General features: G+C 37.6%; 1 protein-coding gene across 3 annotated transcripts in view; it reads left to right on the forward strand.

Annotated features, from left to right (window-relative positions):
* zc3h11a (zinc finger CCCH-type containing 11A) overlaps window positions 1-11,256 on the forward strand; it is a 44,526-nt gene extending 33,270 nt beyond the window's left edge. For all 3 annotated transcript variants that reach the window (XM_039748477.1, XM_039748479.1, XM_039748478.1), the window contains 2 exons: window positions 6,214-6,532; window positions 9,502-11,256. In XM_039748477.1, coding sequence (XP_039604411.1) covers window positions 6,214-6,532; window positions 9,502-9,721 — 539 coding nt within the window. In that variant the 3' untranslated portion in view covers window positions 9,722-11,256. The remainder of the gene's footprint in view (window positions 1-6,213; window positions 6,533-9,501) is intronic.
* Window positions 11,257-17,974: the final 6,718 nt, after the last annotated feature.

The following is a 17,974-nucleotide window of genomic DNA, read 5'->3' on the forward strand; positions in this document are numbered from 1 at the left end:
AGACTGCAATTAACATGAACAAGTGTCCTTATAACTGTTATTTTTAAGATCTATAACACACAGACAGAGCACTGTGTAATAAAGAGACAGACAGGCAGAGAAGTCACTAGATATATAAATAAACAGGGAAGGCACATGTACTGAAAGAAAAAAAAAATCAACATGTGCATTGATCTTGCACTGAATAAGCTCACGCGCTCTAATCTGACTCTAAGTAACAGCGCAAGTACAGACACAAACCAAGTGTAATCAAGAGTCCCTGGTTCGATCCCCACTCACTCCTGTATTTGCCATTTTCAGTAGTTAGCTGCTCTTTTTGTTAATATTTTACAGTACACACATAAACATGGTTTAGCGTATGTACTTGTGCTGTTACTTAGAGTCAGATGGGGGGGTTATAGCACGTGAGCTTATTCAGTGCAGCAAGATCAACGCACATGTTGATCTTTTTTCTTTCAGTACATGTGCATTGTGCAGCCGGATCAACGCACATGTTGATCTTTTTTTCTTTCAGTATTTATTTATATATCTAGTGACTTCTCTGCCTGTCTGTCTCTCTATTACGCAGTGCTCTGTCTGTCTGTGTGTTATGGATCTTAAAAATAACAGTTATAAGTACACAACTGACAATGCATACCAATTTATAAATTTTATGTCCGTTTGAAGTTAAAAAGAAAAAACACTTTTTCTCCAACGGGGAATCGAACTCAGGTCTCTGAGGCACAGCAAGCTTGCTGCGCTCTGAGTCAGCAAATCTTACCGTTAAGCCATGGAAGCTGTTGTATTGTTCTTGAACCTTTTGTGAAAGTGTTTATTTGATGTTTTGGACTTGCTTCACACATTCTATGGTTTATGCCTACATTTTGTAATATTACTAAAATATGAAAAAGTTTCTGTTTTAACAATGTGTTTATACAGATTACTGTAGTAACAGAACACACATGGAATACGTGTGTTCCAAATAACGATCTATTATTTCCACTTTAAAACTCCAGCACTTCGCTCCTAAATATTCAATCAAGGCATGAGCTGGGAGAAGTTCGTGCACGTTCTAAGTTGGTGGGGGTGATGGAAAAGCCGGCGGGTTGCAGCTTGTCTTTATCGGCACATTTATGTGACAAAGGACGCTGGCAGAGAGGTGCGAACGGTTTTAAGGTGGGCCTGATCTGTGAGTTTTTTCATAGACTCTGGTAATTCTAGTGTTAAAGATCTAGTCACAGTTTTGAAAACACAAGCTAACTGTTCTCCCTCTTGGGTGTTCTTTAGTATTTTAAACCCAATCTGATATCCACATATCTCTCTATTATAAAAAAATTGCAACGTGACTTTTTCCTGTGATGAGACATGATCTTTGAAGAGAGACACGTTCACGTCTTGTGAGACAGTCAAGTCACGTCATACTTACAACCTTTGGAAGTAAGTCCTGTAATACACATGCAGAGCAGTTTAGAGATAATGAAAGTAGGAAAATTTGAAAGTCTCAAAAAAATGAATAAAGATTGCATTAGCGCAAACAAACGGAAAATATAACTTTGTGAAATAATGGAACAGTGAAAAGAGATCGAATATCGTTTGAGGATGTCTGGGAGAGAAGAGAGGCAAGGCAGTGAGACAAAAGGAAAGCTGCTGTACAGGCTTTTAAATGTCCTAAGCGCAGCACGAAATGCAGATCACGTGACACGGCAGCAGCAGCTGTCCAGCTGCTGATCGAGCAAAGAGAAGGTTAAAAAAAAAAGCTGTTTCCCATTGTATCCCCATTTAAGAGGGGTTTTGGGGGAGCGGCTACATCTTCTTGGGGTGCATTCAGCCCCTTTCTTCACAACAGCGCATAGCTGTAAAAAAAATAAATAAAATAAACTACAAATGACACATACAGTGATTCATCAGCAGCAATTCTGACCAGAGAAACTCATTATCTTTGCATGAATTCTTGTTTGGGTGTTGAATTTTGATAGTATTCCTTTTGTAGGCAATCTCTGGTCAATGTGATACAGATTACTTGTCTATTAAATTAATTTTTGACACCCTGTCCAGGTAGTGTTGGTGCCTTGTGTCCATTGATTGCAGGGATAGGCTCCATCTGCCACACACTGTTGCCTTGGATAAGTGGGTTGGGAAAATGGATAGATGGACAAACAAATAAAGCAAAAAAAACCTTTGTACCCATAACCTTTGCCCTTTTTATTACTCTTCTTGCTGTCCTGTTTAGTCTTTATTTTATTTGTGTGTCCAATCATTCTTAAAGTGACTAGACTTTTAGGTACTGAAAACATGGTTGTAATACGCTAGCAGAGACTAATGTTAAATCAGTCATAAGCGTAGTAGAACTATTTCTTTAATTCGTGAAAACTTCAAGCTGTTAAAGAAAAGCTTCTCTGGAGCAAGATGATTAGGTATAATTTCTATTCTAGCAGTATTTGAAAACTTGGAAAAGGACTGAATACTTGTGTATGGCAGTGTTTATGCTCCTGGTCTTGTGTGAAATTTCTAATCCTTAGCTAATCCTTAGCTCAGAATTATTAAAAGAAGGGAGCTGGTTGGTGCAAAGGTCATCTCGGTACAGTTTAGGTAAATTTCTTGTTTAAGAAAGTAAAATTTCCAATTCTGTATAAAACAGAATTATGATGAACTAAAATAATGTAACACAGCAAATATAAAGACTACATAGAGATTTTAATGACTGAAGTATCCAGTTAAACATGTATGGTAACGTAGTATACTAGTACTAGAAAAAGTACAGAAAAACCCAGATTTTTAAAATGGTGCACTACCAGCATTTCTGTATTTTCAGTACCAGAAGTAAACATTAGTTTTTAACCCCACCTCCACCCTTTGGTACACAGTATGATACAAATGCAAAATGTCTGCTTTGATGTGCTAGAGATTTCACAGTGGACTGATTTGCTTTAAAAGCAATCGCAATCTCATGGGGGACCAATATCCCAAATGCCTCACAATATCCCCTTCAAAAACAATGTAGACTTGGGGAATCAAACTCCCTTTGTTGATATGAAGCAACACCACCACTCCATCCCTGAACTTTGATGCACATTTGATGCAGGATCAGGGAGTATATCCGTTAATTGCTTTGGAACTGCTTTGGTACCTGTACTGAGGTCCAAAACCTGGTACTGATGTTGAATTCAGTATTTTAGTACTAATCTTAATACTGCAAACATACGTAAGGCATGTTGCATCCTATCTCTGATGATTGAGGATTGTATTTTCATAGCAGCTAATTAAAACAAATGAAAAATGTTCCCCACCTTCCTGTCACGTCCCATATAAAACTAAAAGGGAGTTCCTTTATTGGTCAAGACCACAATGCCCTGACCTCTAGGACCAATTACATTGTTGTTTGTGGAGATATACTGTAGTCCCTCTATTACAGATCATTGTTTTAGGCATTATGTATCAAAATAGGAGGCACATGAAATGGAGATTCATTTTGGGACACAGAGTGTCGTCTCTTAAAAGCAGGGATTTTAAAGTGTTTAATAAAAGGAAAATCACAATTATAATTTCTTTTTCCATTTGGTTTAATGAGAAGGTCATGTCAACATTAAACAGCAGTCAGGAATCTAAGGTTTAAGAGTGAATGGAACAGATTCAGATTCAAAATGATACTTCTGTGGCACTGGAAAAGTGCCCGCCTCAAAGTACCCTTGTATGTTGAAGTACAGAGTAATAGGATAGAAAAAAGAAAACAAATCTATACCATGAAAGAGTTGTTAATTTTGGTTTCAAAATAATTGTAAGTAAAACAACCAACTATTCTTTTACAGTCAAATGTCAGCTTTTACCTTCAAATAAAACCTTGTTTATAATAAATTTGAATTTTATTTGAATAGCAACATTCAATGTGAACTGTAGGGTTTCATTTTTTATTTATTTTTTGGTCCTATTCACTCTTAAACCTGAGATCCTTTGCTGCTGTTTTATGCTTCTCATTAAACCAAATGGAAAATAACTTTTAGAAAGCTGATTTTTTTTTTTTTTATTACAACAAAATCCCCACTTATAAAGAACATGCTGTGTTCTACAATTAATCTCTCTTTAAAACTGCTGGTTTGAAAAATGATGCTTAAAACAATGAAGTGGAATTTAAAAAAAAAAAAAAAGATTAGGCCAACTTTTATTAAAATATTTCTGCATCTGTGTAAAGGGTAAAAAAATTAGACAGATTGTGTGTGCCCTGACTTGATGATCGTGCTTTCCTGAGCGAGTTCACAGGTGCCAGCCAGCTTTTTTTTCTGAATGGCATGATATAAATGATGCCCTACCTTTGCCCGTTTGATGCCTCTTCAATAATGAAACTATTCGTCTCTTGTCTGCTCTTTTACTTTACTTACTGTTCTCATCAATCTGCCTGTGCCTTTTTGGCACAGAAAACACTATCACTCTTTTTTGTCACTCAGCTCTTTTTACGGAGGTTTCCTGTGCCCTCACAAAAAGTGCTTCCCCTGTACCACATCTTAGCCCTGCCTCCTATTCCTCACAGCTGTCTTTGCACCACCATGACACGTCGCAATATGTTTGTATTGCAGGTCACTGGCTGAATGCTACAAAAGTGACCCAAGGCACTTTGCCATAAGCTCCTTGCACTTTGCAGATGCACGAGTAAAATAGATGTAAAAATATTAATCAGCGTTATAAAGTGTGGTGCCAATATATTTTGCTCATAAGGGTTTCAGCTCCTTCCCGTGACTACTTTAACAGCTCACTGTCCTGAGAAGGACTTGCGCATCCAGCCGTCAGTACTAGACTGAAAGAAATATGGAGGTGCAGGAGCTAAGGACTTTGATGCCTCTCTAAAGTATCAGATGCCCACATACCACAGGATTTTTTTTTTTTTTTGCTGTTGCCATTTGTTCTTGCTGTCTTTTGCCACAACGGCTATTATAAAAATACAGTACTAAAAAAAAAAGTACGTTTAACATCCAGAATTGTTAACGTAAGTTTAAATATATAATAGGAATATTCAAACCTTATGTTTTACCTAATTTTATAGCCCTATAAGCAACAAATAGCACCCTTCATCTATTCAGTTGTAGCCTGGAATAAAACAAAGGATTACCACTTTTGGTGGTAACCATCTGTGTCCAGTTCATTAGGGGCAATGGTGGGGACGTATGGCCCATTAGTTGCACTATCACACTGAGGAAGCTCATCTTCTGGGAAACTTATGATGTTTCCTGCAGAACTGTGCACTAGCTTACTGATAGTTTGCTTATTTTAAAATGATTTGGTAAGGTGTAAGAGCTAGCTAGCACTAGTGGCAAGATACCATAATGTCACTGTGATATGCTTTTCAACATGAATACATTTTTGAAATTGAATGTCTTTTGCTGCTGACAGAAGCTGCAGTCTTTCACAAACGACAAATAGCTGAGGACTGATTGCATTTGGAAGCAGTACTGGCAGTCATGGTTATTTAAACAGTACAAGCAGAAGTTTTATCCCATCAGTCTTTTGACTTCTTTCACACAACCAGACTGACTGCAACATTACAAAACATTCCCCATCTCTCTTGTCCTTCTCTCAGTGATAATATGCTATTGTCTAGTTCTGTGGACTTTCATTATCAATAAACCTGCATGAAGTGTACAGAACTCTCAACATCTACCATGTTTTTACTCCACAACAGAGGAAGTTGTCAGACTAATTTGCATTTTTCATGGGGAAATGGAATCAGATTTTTGTCTGTCTGCTAAAGAAGCATAAATTTGTAGTGCAAATGCAATTTGTAAACAATGCATTTACATCCTATCCATATACAATGTACAGTATGTGATATGTAAGATTCATATAATCGTGTGGTTCAAATTAGGCAAAGTAACATCTGTCAGTGATGAATGTAATCAGCGGTTTATTGCTGATGATATCTTCCACTGGCACAAGCCAAGTAGGACTATCACCAAAGTTGTAAGTAGTACTGAGATTTTCAGTGGAGTGCAAGATATTTCTATATCTTGTGTGTTTAACTTTGGATTGTCGGATTTAGTTTTTCCTTTATTTAGGGAGGTATAATTCATATTTTATTTCACAAAAGAAAATCTTGCATGCTGATCGACTTGATGATGTTTTAAAATTTGTCTTTTATCACTGAATTAAATTACCAGATCAGTAATTCTGCTGAAAATATTTATGGCATTTACTTTAGGCAGAGTGCATGGTTGACAAATTTTTTTTTTTCTTTCTCTCTCTTTTTAGTGAGGCCAAAACTGAATGTGAAGCCATCAGTAATGAATCCTCCTCCAGTGAGACTCGCTCAAAAACGCAAATCCCTTGAGAGCCAGCCTTCTGCCATTGCTGCTGTCAAGCCTCTTAACAGTGCTGCATCTTCCATGGAAAATAAAGAATCTTCTAGCTGCATTGTGCAGGCACCAGGCTCTTCGGTTTCATCTGAAGATCATCAGATCATGGTTATAAAAGCACAGCTGGGTGAACCTCAACAGAAAATATCTCCTTTACAGATTGCTCATACAGAAACAGTGAAAATTGCATCCAGAGAGCCAGGGGTTCCAGAAAGGTAAACGCAAACATGTGCTTTGTCACTTCTCATTATTTCAGTTTGGCCTCTGCTAAGCTAACTGCATACTCAAGCAGTTCATATTTTCAGTGTGCGTTTCTATCTATACATACATAGACTGTCCCCTCCCATCACAATTCATTGAACTGGGTACATGTTTCTCATGTCCCTCTCTTACTGTGTGCCTCTGCAATAATAGAACATTAGAACAATCTAGACAAGAACAGGCTATTCAGCCCAATAAAGCTTGCCAGTCCTATAATTCTTCTAAAAAAAATATATATATATATATATATATCTCAAGTCTAGTTTTGAAAATTCCTAAAGTTTTATTCTCTACCATGCTACTTTGTAGCTTATTCCAAGTGTCTATAGTTTTCTGTGTAAATAAAAACTTTCTAATCTTTGTGTTAAATTTATCCTTAACAAGTTTCCTACTGTGTCCCAGTGTTCCTGCTGAACTAATTTTAGAATAACTGTCTCAATCCACTGTACTAATTCCCTTCACAATTTTAAACACTTCAATCATGTCACCTCTTAATCTTCTTTTGCTTAAACTGAAAAGGCTCAGGTTTTTTTAATCCATCATAATTCATCCCCTTCAGCCCTGAAATTAGCCCAGCTGCTCTTCTCTAGACCTCTTCTAGCACTGGAGACCAAAACTGCACACAGTACTCCAGAAGACGCCGCACCAGAGTATTGTAAAGCTTGAGCAGAACCTCCTTGGACTTGTACTCCGCACATCATGCTATATATCCTAACATTCTGTTTGCTTTCTTGATGGCTTCTGAACACTACTGGGGAAGTTGATAGCATAGAGCCCACTACCACTCCTAAATCTTCCTCATAAGGTGTACTGTCAATTTTCAGACCTCCCATTGTGTATTCAAACCTCACATTTTTACTTCCTATGTGTAATACTTTACGTTTACTCATATTAACTTTAATCTACCACAAATCTGCCCAAGCCTGTATGCTGTCCAGGTTCTTCTGTAATAATTTAATGGATTCCAAATTATCTGCCATTCCACCTATCTTGGCATCATCTGGAAACTTAACCAGCTTGTTACTTATATTCCTATCTAAATCATATTATATAAAGGTAGTATTAAAAATAGCAGCTGCCATAGCAGTGACTCCTGTGAAACACCATGGGTTCCTCACACCATCACCCTCTGCTTCCTCCTGAGGCAATTCTGTACCCATCTGAAAACATCACCGTGAACTTCTTTTAGTTTGATGCCCAACCTCTTTATGTGGCACCTTATCAAATGCTTTCTGAAAGTCAAGATAAATAATATTGTATGCTTCACTTTGATCATATTCTTTTGATGCTTCCTCATAGAATTCCAGCATGTTGGTAAAACATGACCTCCCTCTTCTGAACCCATGCTGACTGTTCAGAAAAACTCTTGTACTTACATTATTAAGGATAACATTCAGCAGCACATGGCATGTTAAACTTACTGGCCTGTAGTTGCTTGGATCTGCCTGGTCACACTTTTTATACAACAGGATGTTTGCCATTTTCCAGTCCTTTGGAATCTCTCCAGTGTGCAGTGACTTTCTAAAACTGTGTCTAGGGTTTATATATGTACTTGCTAGCCTCCTTAACAACTCAAAGGTAAATAATTGGTCCTGGTGATTTGTTTGATTTCAGTCTATTTAATTTGAGCAGTACTTCTCCCTCTACAATTTCCAAATCCAACAGTACCTCTTTAGTAGTCCCATTTACCGCTGGGAGGTTCTCCACTTCCTCACTTGTGAAGACCTCAAAAAAATGCAAGTTTAGAATGTCTGCTATTTTACTGTCTGTATCTTTTTAATTCCCTTTTACTATTTCTGAAGCACTTCATTTTCTTCACTGTTATTTTACTACAAAAATATTGAAAGAAACTCTTAGGGTAGTCATTCTCCTTATCTGATATATTGCTCTCCAGCTGTCTTTTTGCCTCCCTAATATCCTTCATAATGGTTGCCCTCATGTTCTCATATGCCCTACGATTCACTTTGAAGTTAAGTTTTGTGTGCCTTATAAAGCTGTTTTTTTCCTTTGCAGCTTCTTTTGTTAACTCTTTACTACACCCACTGTGGAGTTTTTGTTTTATTTAATTTCCAACCCTAAGGTTGTCTGTTTGAAAAAATATCTAGCAGCGAGCTAATGAAACTGTAATGAACCGTCACTGCTTCCACCAATCATACTTCATTGAATAGGGCACTTGTTTGTTGTGGTCTTTTCTACAATAAGTGTATGGCATTTAATTACCTAATCATTGCTTATTATTAAATTTAATTAATTACTATTGCTGGGGCACTCCTTACAAATCTGTAGTTCTTTACCTTGGTGGCAATGCTACTTATATTGCCTTGTTGGGACTTGCACTCTTATAAGGCCCTACTACATTCCAGCTACGTAGCACCTTCTACAATATTCAGTTAAGCTAAAGCTGTCCACTGGGAAACAATTTATATCTCTGCATACTTTGCTGACCAGTTTGTCTTTATATTCTCTTGTAAAATAACTTAATGTTTCTGTAGCATATTTGAAGATTATAGGCTATTCAGGTTTTGCTATTTTGCATGTTTAAAAATTTCCAGTTTTAAAAAGAGCGACCTGGGATAATTTTTTCCCCCACAAGTACATTAGTGTATACCAACCAAAGCATATCTGTCAGTGCTTCATATATTGAGAAATGTGTGTTGCAGTTGTCAAATCTTTTTAACTGCTGAGGATTTAGCACTTCAAATAAAGTTTTTAAATTGGTGAAATTGTTGGAAACTGCTGCCAGTAATAGACTGTTATGTGCCTGCCTTGCAGTAGATAAGGAACGTGCCAAACAAGGCTTGTTAAAACTCTTATTTCCTCATCGTTTTTGCTTCTTGAACTTTTTTCTTTTGGTGGAGTGGATTATAATACGCTATTGTTTACTGAAACTAACTTTTGCTGTTGTTTCTCTTCGTATGTCCAGCCCCTGTTCTCAGAAGTCAGCATCCCAGATGAAAACCCGCAGGCAAAGCTCTGCCTCTTCCCGGGTTCCTGTTGGGGCAGGGGGTCCTGCTGCTGTAGATGACTTTGAAGAGTTCATTAAGGAGTTCTCCGATGACCCTCTAGAGGATGAAATTGAGCTAGACCCAGCAGAGGGAGAGGATGATCTACTTCTAGAGCTTTCCAAGATAATAAACAGTTAGTGGCAGAAGCTGCCACTTGGACACCCAAGTGAAAACAACCTCTGAAGCAAATGTGCATCTTTACTCCCATAATTCATCCAGAATGGGATTTATCTTTTTCCAATTTTTGGGTGATAAGAATAAGTAGCAAAAATTGAGGTGCTACAACTGACTAGTGACAGTTCATTTGAGAAGTCCTATGTTAAATATACATACAAAGAAATAAAAAATTCTCAGTTTTTTAATGAGAATGTATATATTTGCACTGCCTTAATTGTTTTAGGCTTTTAAAATTAATCATCTTTTGACACTGCTCCATGAAGCCTTGGCTTACAATTTTAGCATCATGTATTTTGATTTTGTAAACATTTACCAATTAAATGTTGTAACGTTAGTATTTTATGTTCCCAAAGGGAATAATATTTCAGATGTTGCAGTGGGGTAATCTTGGTATGGCACCAGACATTTTGATACATAAAATAAGCCTACTGCTTTTTTCTTTTTTTTTTTTTTTGTTTGAATGAGGGATAAAAAAAAACAAAATCAGGTGTCCTTTTTTTTAAGACAATCTTGGGAGAATGGTGTAAGGGGTGGAGATGTTGCAAGTCAATTTTTTTTCCATCAGTGTATGATTTCACACCCCATTTAGGAATACTTTTACATCTTCCATATAAATACATATACAATTCGGTAGGCTTTTGAAGTAAGGGAGTCGTGTTTTGGAGATTTTTTTTCCAAACTCGGTCATTTAGCACATTACTCTTAAGTGAGTGAAATAATTCATTTATTTGTTATTGTGGTTTGTTATTAACCATGTTGTATTTTTTTTTTCTGATTTAGGCCTAATTTTATTTGTTACACTACGTTTGTTTATGCATTTACAGTTTTAAAAAGAGGCATTTCAGTCTCTCTGGTATAGTAATGACATTAAACAAACTTAGCATTTTAGGTAGCTCATTTTATGGACCAATCCCTTTTTAGTATGAGGCTTCATTACTAGCCACTAGCTTTTTGTTGAAGTACAATGCTTGACTTACATTAGTCACTTTTTTGGGTCATGTAAAACATGCTGTGGTAGTTTTGTTTCATATGGTCCCTGTTGAATATTAACTGTAACATGCATTGAAGTTACAAATTGTAAAGTTGTGTGTGTGTGTGTGTATGTACACACTTTTGTATATATGTTTTTTTAGAAACATGTCTTATTAGAAAACTATATCAAATCTAAAGCTTCTCAGGGAATCCACCTGCAAAATCTAATAGAAAGAAAAGGTGAAAGTTAGAAATGCTTTACAGAATCCTTTTGTGTGCAGCTGATTAAGGAAATACATACAAGTAATATCTTGAAGAGCTATACACAAGCTGAAACAGACCTTATACTAAGCCAGGTTTTAAGCTCTTAATTCTTTCCTTATGATTTCAGAAGTCTGAGACAACCTGAATTATTGTAATGTGTGCATATGGATTGTTTTGGTTTTCTTGTACAGTTCTACACAGCTTGTTTTATTGTGCATTCTGAATCATATATAAATAAAACTATTTTTTTAAAGCTAAAATGTTTTTATTTTTGCTGCTTTTGGTACAGTACTTGGGATGTGGGGGTACAATATTAACAAATTCTCATATGGAGGTAATTGGCAATTTTTGTACAGAGCAGCTCCTTTTGAACAAGATCAATGTTTTATGTATGAACAGATGGCTGAAATATAATTTCACTAAAAACAGAATGCTATACCAGTCCTGTATGCAAGTAAAATCTCCTTTTAAATTGTGTGTGTGTGTGTGTGTGTGTGTGTGTGTGTGTGTGTGTGTGTATATATATATATATATATATATATATATAAAGAGGTATTATAATAAAGCTAATGTGAAATTATTTTATGTGAAAGTAATCTAGCCCTGAAAAAGAGGAAAATTAAAAAATAAGCTTGAAAGGCTCATTATTGAATGCACATTACAGTGGTACAGAGTTAATGTTTTATTTTGGGAGGGGATAGAGAGGTCGTGTGTGCAGGCAGCCACTGGTGATACTGGCTTTTCACATCCACTCACACTGCAAGGCAGGATCGCTGTATTTTAACTTCAGTTTATTAGTTTTGCCTTTGGCAATGTCGATAAATTACATAATTTTGTAGGGCCTCCTACATTATTTTCATTTTTTGTTCTAGAAGATAAGCTATGGTCAATTATACTTAGACCAAGGTTACTGAACCAGACATATTTAAAGAAACAATACCATTTATTGATGAACACAAGGATTATAGAAATAACTATGTTCAACATTGACTTCATACACAAGACAGACCACACAAAAGAAGCTGGCTGCTTACTTTTAAGAGTTCTAATTTTTCTTGTTACAGATCAATAGTTGTACAAAACTAAACCTTTAAGGATGGCATCCGATATTCAGTGGAGTTGTTTCTCTTCTTGCTCCAGGTTCAAGTGGGAGGATACTTGTGTTGGACTGCACTCCCTTTTTTGAGAAGTGGTCATTTATTCATGCTGTGCTTTTCTAAGGGTCTTTATGGTATCCTGTGCAACTTCATAGGAAAAAAGCATTATTCTTTCTGTGCAAGAATTTAGAGGCCCAGGTTTACTTGTTAATGTAATGCCTCAAACTGGACTTTAGGCACTGGCACTTGACTTCCAACTCTCCAAAGAAAGAGTAGCTGATCAGTTTTTAGGTTGCAGAGAGAGCCCACAGAACAAAGAGCCAATTTTTTTAAAGAAAGGGGTACCATCTGGTGACTAAATTAAAGTCTATTCCAGTTACAGGTTCATTGTCTGTTTATAAGTGTGGTTTGTCCACAGTGAATATACATATTTAGGTGGAAGGCTATTCTGACATTTTTAAGCATGTTACATTCCCAGAACAGATGTACAGTGCATCATCCCGAAGTGAAAGGTGACACTTTGCTAGAAACAAACCTGGGCAGGGTTGCAAAGTAGATGAAAATCAAAGATGTCAACAAGAACCCCTGCATCTCTGAAGATCGTTGTGTAGTGTCTTCTTCTAGGCTAGAAGTCTCAATATTAAGACTGGTGTGAGGGCTGTGTGTTATAGGGAGCTTGGCGGTCAGCACCCAAAAACTGTTGCAGATGCAGCAGCTGTTTGCCTGGGACCATTTGAAACGGGAGCATGAGTTTTAGAAATGTCTTTCGTCTTAGGAGACAATACTGAACTACTTAGCCCATGGAGGTTGCTTTTGTTTGGGCAAAGCAAGGAGAGACCTTCAACTTTAAAAGCATAGTTAAAATTGAGGAGAACTATAGTGCTGTGGGGCTATTTACTTTCTTTATGCACACTGTAACAGTCCCCTTATCCAAGGCATAATATGCTACATTGTCAATTGAAACTAGATTGAATTTTTTAAAACAAAGGATCTAAGTTGTTGACATTCTCCCAAAGCCTGTGTTTACATAAAGGAGGGAAAAAAAATAAAAGGTATACTTTGACTTTGTACAGCCTCTCAAACAAACAAAAAAATCATTAACATACTTTTAAATGCTGCTTTTTTCACAGTGCAGACTGTAAAAGTTATGTTTAGCATTTGCCCTATTAATTTATATAAATAAACATTTCTCTATTATAAAAAAAACCTTGGAAGGAGATGATACGACACGTTATCTTCTCGGAAGGCAAATTGACATTTCGGAGAGACACTAACATCACGTGAGACAAAAGTACAGCTGCTGTACAGGCTTTTAAATGAACAGCGACCAGCAGAACATGCAGCTCAACAGCAGAAAGACAGAAGCTGATCAGACCGCATCTCCTTACCGTTCAGCCTGCCCTTCTCAATGCTTGTGGCAGAGCTGTAGCGTAGCATGCCGCTGTGGGAGTCGGAGGGATATATATATATATATATATATATATATATATATATTATAATGCAAATTTTCACGATGAAGGATGCACCCTTACAGTTAACCCTGCATACATACAAAGCTTTATCTACACAGGATTCCAGACATCAGGGGCGGTCCTAGCCTGTTTGGTTCCTGGTAGAACATCCTCTCTGGTGTAGACACATAAAACATATTAAGGATTGTACATTAACATATTTTATTGTAAAACTGTTGTTGGAACCATACTGAATTTAGATAGATAGCTGTGTATGTGTGTGTGGGTATATATTACACATATAAATAATAACTTGCATATAAATTGGAAGAAATAGAACTTTAAATATAAAACAAGCACACACAGAAGTCAAAATAAGTCATACATATAACAATTATTATATTAAATAAGTATAAAAGGCAGATACAATTAAAATAAGGCATTCCTAAGTTGCACAATTAACATGATTGCACTTCACACAACACACACTGATATGAAATAATTGTCATCAAAATCAGGACCTTTCTTGCCTTCCTTGATGCAAAGTCATCAATAACGTCATCATATGAACTCTGGTCAGCAATTGCATGATTGATGCTGATGATGGCAAGGCCAGTGAGGCGTTCCTAAGACATAGTGGACCTCAGATATGTCTTCACAAGTTTCAGTTTTGAAAAGTTCCCCTCTGCTGAAGCCACAGTTACAAGTAGAGTAACTAATTCTCAGAGCAGTCCACAAAGTTGGGTATATTTCTGAGAGTTCACTGTCATGCACAACGTTCAGCAGCTCAAGAGAGGTCATAAATTTTGATGGTAAGTCAGGCAAATTCTTAATCTCCTGTGCAAGCTCTGGCATCCAAGCCTGATTGGTCCTGAAAAGCAAAGTAGCACTGAGGGCCTTACAGTGAGGTCATCATTTAAGAGATTTGGAAAATGTGTCAGTACTCCAAATTTCTCTCCCACATTTTCCAATGTGGTGAATCTCTTGGATGGAAGACACTACAGCATCACACAACAACAACATTAAAAAGGTCACCTCCAGCTACTTTAGGGCATCACTCAATGGCTCTTCAAATGATTTATAAGAGAAGTGCCGCTTTGTAGAGCTCTGTCTTTTCTGTTGCAGAACAGCCTCTACGTTCATGTCCTCACACATTCTTGGCTGACATTTGTGCAGATGCAAAGCCTGTTTCCCTGTAGTTGCGGAGACCTCTCACTGTATTTTTGAGGAGATTGACAGCTGCATCCACATGCTTGTTGGGAGACTGCATGAGCTTGCTCACATGGTGGGTTTGGTTCAGGATGTCACACCACACCACTGTACAAATGCTGAATCTGTATGATCCCACCTCTTCAGACAAAGACTGGGCCTCAATCTTTATGACTGAGCCTTTGGTGTGGTCTCTCATCTCAATCAAAACCTCTCTCACTGCAGATGCTTGGTACCTTAGGGGCTCAAAGCTGTTGATCTTACTTTCCCACCTTGTTTCAGACCAAATCTTCAGTGTAATGTTAGCATGTTTTTTCAGGATGGACCATCTCTGAGTGGAGGCTGAAAACAAATTGTAAAGTCTTTACAAAATCCCAAAGTAACTTGTGGCATCAATAAATCCCTTTGCAGCATCAGCCACAACCAAATTCAATGCAAGAGCTCCACAGGGAACAAAGAGAGCTCTAGGATTCAATTCCAGGAGCCTGGCTTGAACGCCCTTGTTTTTTCCCTCATGTTGGCCCCATTGTCATATGACTGACCTCTGTAGTCCTCAAAGTGAATTTTCAGCTCCCCTGTTTCCCTGTGGATTCGTCAGCTTCCAAAAACCCATAAAATACTCCTTAATATGGGGCTTCTCTTGTAATGACACAATCCGAATCACAACTGACAGCTGTTCAGTGTGGCTAATATCTGGACTGCAATCTAGAATTATAGAGAAAAACTTTGCCAGCTTGATATCATCAACCATTGTTGAAGTGATCTTGATACTCAACAAATCAATGAGTTTGTTTTGTACATGGTGACCGAAATAGCTGGTGTGACTGCAAGTGCCTTTCTGGACACGGTTAATGTGCTCTTGCATTATGGGATCAAACCTTGCCATGAGTTCAACTTCTTTTAGAAAATTGCCATTTGATGGAGAAAACAATGTTTCTGTGTGTCCCCTTAGTGCTAAATTTCTTATTGTGAGAGATTGAATGATAGTGAGACGAGTCAGCACCGCTCTCCATCTTATTTTCTCAGCCTGCAAAGTGCCATCTCGTTTGTCAATTGTTTCATCTTTTTAATCCTCACTACCAGTTCTTTCCATGCTTTCATGGAGCTATGGTGTTCAGGACTATTGTCATGTGAGGTGAGAAGAGAACTGCATGCTTCCAATCTGTCAGTCCAGAACTTGTTAAATTGATGTGTCTTTTAGAAAACAGCTTGCAGCAGAAGCAAAAAGGCTGTTTTTCTCTGAATATACTAGCCAGCTTCTAGGCATCTTTTCACCGCTAACTAGCGTTTTCTTAAAATACTGGTGGTGGCAACTTCTTTCATTACCCTCATTTCTAGGGAAAAGGTGCTACCTTACTTGGTCCTTTGAAAACCAGCTGTATTCAGATGCTGTCAGTGATATCTGAAGGCCAGTTTGCAGGGTCCATAGGCAGGAGCTCATCCTCAGGGGGTTCAGCTCCAGGCATTTCTATGAGCATACATTTGCATTGGTATACACAAGTTATTTGGAATACACAGCATTCATAGTGGCGAACAGTCTTTGCAAAATATTATGCAACACACACACACAAACACACACAGGCTATACACAATCACACCTGAAGTGGCTGCAATTGGGTCTTCATCCTCGGGATCAGACATTTGTGGAGACAAATATGTGGCTAAGCTGGTGAATGGCTCCTCATCTTGGGCAGTGGCAGTGGGTGCTCCAAAATATTTCAGAAGTGCCCCTGAATAGGAACCCAATATAAAACTCTGATACATGCATGCATCATTTTCATAATTAAAAGAAACATATCATTTTGCACAATTTATAAAATATTCAGAATTATATGTATAACAAGCATTATATTGAATAGGCTATCACAACATCAGTGTTTGGAAGCAATGCATTACTCTGTAATCACAGTAAGATAACTTTCCTAAATAATGTAGCCTAATAGTGTAAGGGATTTTTTTGCTAAGTCAGCTAGACTACAACAGAATACTATCATCCGGTTTAGCATAGCACAGTATGCAAACGGCTAACAGCCATTATAATTCGTCATACATTGCGACTAGGAGACAAATCAACAATACACCTCTTCCAACTAATGGCTAATTAATATTATGCTGAACACAGTCCAAAAGATTCAATAATCCACATCAGTGTCTACTGTCTGTCTACTGTTTACTATCATAGCCAAGTGGCTAACAAACGTAAACAGAAGTTTTCCCCATCCCTACTAATTAATGTTATCTTGTTTCAGGATACATGTCATGCATAATACCTGCCATTATACAATGACACATCTGCTTACCTTTATCGTTTGCTCGTTTCTCCTCCTCTTTTCTCTTTTTTCTAAACTGAGCACCTGATGGCTTTGACCTTTTCTTGTCCATCTTCCATCGGTGTTAATTTTGGACTCCAGTATCAACACCCATCCCCAACCCGAGAATCACCACAATGCAAACTAATAGACCTACACCTTAGTGCAGATTCGGTTTGTATAGGGGTTTTTTCTGCGATTTCACACAACCCAGGAAAAATGTATTGTGCCATAATGGGCTTGGATTGACAATATTATGAATGAAATGTGCTTTATTTGGAAGCAATTTCGATAGGTTGTGTGTGAGACTTCAGCACAGCAGCAGCAAGCAGGCGCACCGAGGGCCCTCGCACTCACTTCCCGCATATATGGGTGTGATAGAATTTAGAAAACACCGTGCAAATCATAAGTCTAAATCATAATGTCTGGTGCTTTTGTGTTTGTTTTGTTTTATTTTGTGAACTGGTTATTAGATGCCGCTCCAGTCAGCCAGAGAATCCCGCCGTCTCACCCCTCTCCTCCCTGTGCAGCAAGCAGCAGGCGCACCTCACAAATAGAGGGCACCCTTACTCCTCGCCAATGGGCAACAGAAAACATTAGTTTTCATAGTCTCTCTGTACATTTAGCATTTGTTTGCTCAGAGGTTGATGTGCTTGCTGCTTCCTGAGCAGCTCTTTTCTCCACCCTACTGGCCCGCTTCTTCTCTTTAGTCAGCATCTTTATGCGTTAAAATTGATTAAGTTAGTGTTTGCGTTGCAAATACTTAGTACATTTTCTTTAATTTTTCACTCTAGCTGCCACTTAAATCATTCTTGAGGCAGATTGAAGACTTAAGATATGAAGAGATAGAGGAAGTGACAGCAAAGTTAGTAGAGAGTAGTTGAGAGAGTAGTTGTTGGCCACTGCCAAGAG

The sequence above is a fragment of the Polypterus senegalus genome, chromosome 3, assembly GCF_016835505.1.
Source record: "Polypterus senegalus isolate Bchr_013 chromosome 3, ASM1683550v1, whole genome shotgun sequence".
NCBI lineage: Eukaryota > Metazoa > Chordata > Cladistia > Polypteriformes > Polypteridae > Polypterus > Polypterus senegalus.